General features: G+C 37.2%; 1 protein-coding gene across 1 annotated transcript; it reads right to left on the bottom strand.

The window, feature by feature from the left end:
* Positions 1–334: 334 nt before the first annotated feature.
* LOC135441608 (putative autophagy-related protein 11) lies at positions 335–2470 on the bottom strand (the record flags this gene model as incomplete). The annotated part of the gene is given in 2 exon segments (XM_064701167.1): positions 335–424; positions 2372–2470. Coding segments are annotated over 2 exon segments (189 nt in total), but the record flags the coding sequence as incomplete, so codon positions are not given.
* Between the last annotated feature and the right edge of the window lie 480 nt (positions 2471–2950).

A 2950-nucleotide genomic window follows, 5' to 3' on the forward strand; every position in this document is an offset into this window, starting at 1 on the left:
TGGAGCAGGTGAGGGGACACCAAAACGGCACCAAAATGGCCCAAAATTGACTCAATGGCCCCAAAGTCCCCAATCCCATTTTTTTCCAATTTCTACCATTTTTTCCCTGTTTTTCATCCAATTTTTCCCTATTTTTCATCCAGTTTTTCCCAATTTTTTCCTAATTTTTCTCCAATTTTTTCCTAATTTTTCTCCAATTTTTTTCTAATTTTTCTCCAATTTTTCCTAATTTTCCTCCAATTTTTCCTAATTTTTCTCCAATTTTTTCCTAATTTTTCTCCAATTTTTTCCTAATTTTCCTCCCATTTTTTCCAAATTTTTCTCCAATTTTTTCCAAATTTTTCTCCCATTTTTTCCTAATTTTTCTTCAATTTTTTTCAAATTTTTCTTCATTTTTTTTTAAATTTTTCTCCCATTTTTTCCTAATTTTCCTTCAATTTTTTCCAATTTTTCCTCTAATTTTTTCCTAATTTTCCTCCAATTTTTTCCGAATTTTTCTCCAGTTTTTTCCTAATTTTTCTCTAATTTTTTCCTATTTTTTCTCTATTTTTTTCCTAATCTTTCTCCAATTTTTCTCTAATTTTTTACCATTTTTTCTCAATGTCCTCAATGTCCCCAATCCCATTTTTTCCTCATTTTTGGTCCCATTTTTTCTCCATCTTTTGTCCCATTTTTTGTCCACTTTTTCCCAATTAATTTTCCCCCATTTTTCCGCCATCTTTCTGTTATTTTCCCACCAGTTTTTCTCCATTTTTTGTTACTTTTCCATCACTTTTTGTCATTTTTACACTGTTTTTTTCTCCATTTTTTGTTATATTTCCACCATTTTTCGTCATTTTCCCATGGCTTTTTCCCACCGTTTTTCCCCAAATTTCCTCCAATTCTTTTCCACATTTTCCCCCAAATTTTCTCAATGTCCCCAATCTCATTTTCCCCAATTTTCCACCATATTTATCTCATTTTTCCACCATTTTTTCTTAAATTTTCACCATTTTTTCTCAATGTCTCCAATCCCATTTTTTCCCCATCTTTGGTCCCATTTTTCGTCCAATTTTTTCCCCATTTTTTCCCAAATTTTCCCCCATTTTTTTCTCATTTTTGGTCCCATTTTTTGTCCAATTTTTCCCCAATTTTTTCATCATTTTTCCCCAATTAATTTCCCCCCAATTTTCCGCCATCTTTCTGTCATTTTCCTGCCATTTTTTCCTCCATTTTTCGTCATTTTCCCACCGTTTTTTCACCATTTTTTCTCGTTTTTTCACCGTTTTTTCCCAAATTTCCTCCAATTTTTTTCCAAATTTTCCCCCATTTTTTTTCATTGTCTCCAATCCCATTTTTCCCAATTTTCCACCATCTTTTCCTCATTTTTCCACCGTTTTTCACCATTTTTTCACCGTTTTTTCTCGTTTTTTCACTGTTTTTTCCCAAATTTTCCCCTATTTTTTTTTCAATGTCCCCAATCCATTTTTCCTAATTTTCCACCATCTTTTCATCATTTTTCCACCATCTTTTCGTCATTTCTTTGCCGTTTTTTTCTTCTTTTTCACCGTTTTTTTTCGCCTTTTTTCACCGTTTTTTCTCGTTTTTTCACTGTTTTTTTCCCAAATTTTCCCCCATTTTTTTTCAATGTCTCCAATCCATTTTTCCTAATTTTCCACCATCTTTTCGTCATTTTCCCACCGTTTTTCGTCATTTTTTCGCCGTTTTTTCTCGTTTTTCACCGTTTTTTTCCCAAATTTCCTCCAATTTTTTTTCCAAATTTTCCCCCAAATTTTCTCAATGTCCCCAATCCCATTTTTTTCTTCATTTTCCACCATCTTTTTCTCATTTTTCCACCATCTTTTCCTCATTTTCCCACCGTTTTTCGTCATTTTTTCACCGTTTTTCACCTGTTTTTCACCGTTTTTTCTCGTTTTTTCACCATTTTTTTCCCAAATTTTCCCCCATTTTTTCTCAATGTCTCCAATCCATTTTTCCTAATTTTCCACCATCTTTTCATCATTTTCCCACCGTTTTTCGTCGTTTTTTCACCGTTTTTCGTCATTTTTCCACCATCTTTTCGTCATTTTCCCACCGTTTTTTGCCATTTTTTCTCGTTTTTTCACTGTTTTTTTCCCAAATTTCCTCCAATTTTTTTTCCAAATTTTCCCCCATTTTTTTTCATTGTCTCCAATCCCATTTTTCCCAATTTTCCACCATCTTTTTCTGATTTCTCCACCATCTTTTCCTCATTTTTCCACCGTTTTTCACCATTTTTTCGCCGTTTTTCACCATTTTTTCACCGTTTTTTTCCCAAATTTTCCCCCATTTTTTCTCAATGTCCCCAATCCATTTTTCCTAATTTTCCACCATATTTTCCTCATTTTTCCACCGTTTTTTGTCATTTTTCCGCCATCTTTTCATCATTTTCCCACCGTTTTTCGTCATTTTTCCACCGTTTTTCGTCGTTTTTTCGCCGTTTTTCGTCGTTTTTTCGCCGTTTTTCCCCAAATTTTCTCTCCTTTTTTTTCCTGAATTTTCCTTTTTTCCTCCCAGGCGCTGTGTGGGGCCGAGGACCCCGAGGACATCCGGGCGGCCTCGCAGGCCCAGGCCGAGCACGTGGCCGCCATGGCCGAGTTCAGCGAGAGCCCGAGCCCCGAGGGCGCCCCCGAGGAGGAGCTGAGCAAGGCAGAGCAGGAAATCGCGGCGCTGGTGGAGCAGGTGGGGGCACCTGGGCACGGCTGGCACGGCTGGGGGCACCTGGGCATGGGTGGGAGGGGATGGATGCAAAAAACCCCGTGAAATTTGGGTGAAAAATGGGGATTTTAGGGTGAAAAATGGGAAATTTTGGGGTGAAAAATGGGGAATTTTGGGGTTACCTGGGCACAGCTGGGCACACCTGGGCACACCTGGGCATGGATGGGAGGGGATAAAGGAAAAAAACCCCGTGAAATTTGGGTGGAAAATGGGG

Source organism: Zonotrichia leucophrys, unplaced genomic scaffold (genome assembly GCF_028769735.1).
Source record: "Zonotrichia leucophrys gambelii isolate GWCS_2022_RI unplaced genomic scaffold, RI_Zleu_2.0 Scaffold_369_51210, whole genome shotgun sequence".
NCBI lineage: Eukaryota > Metazoa > Chordata > Aves > Passeriformes > Passerellidae > Zonotrichia > Zonotrichia leucophrys.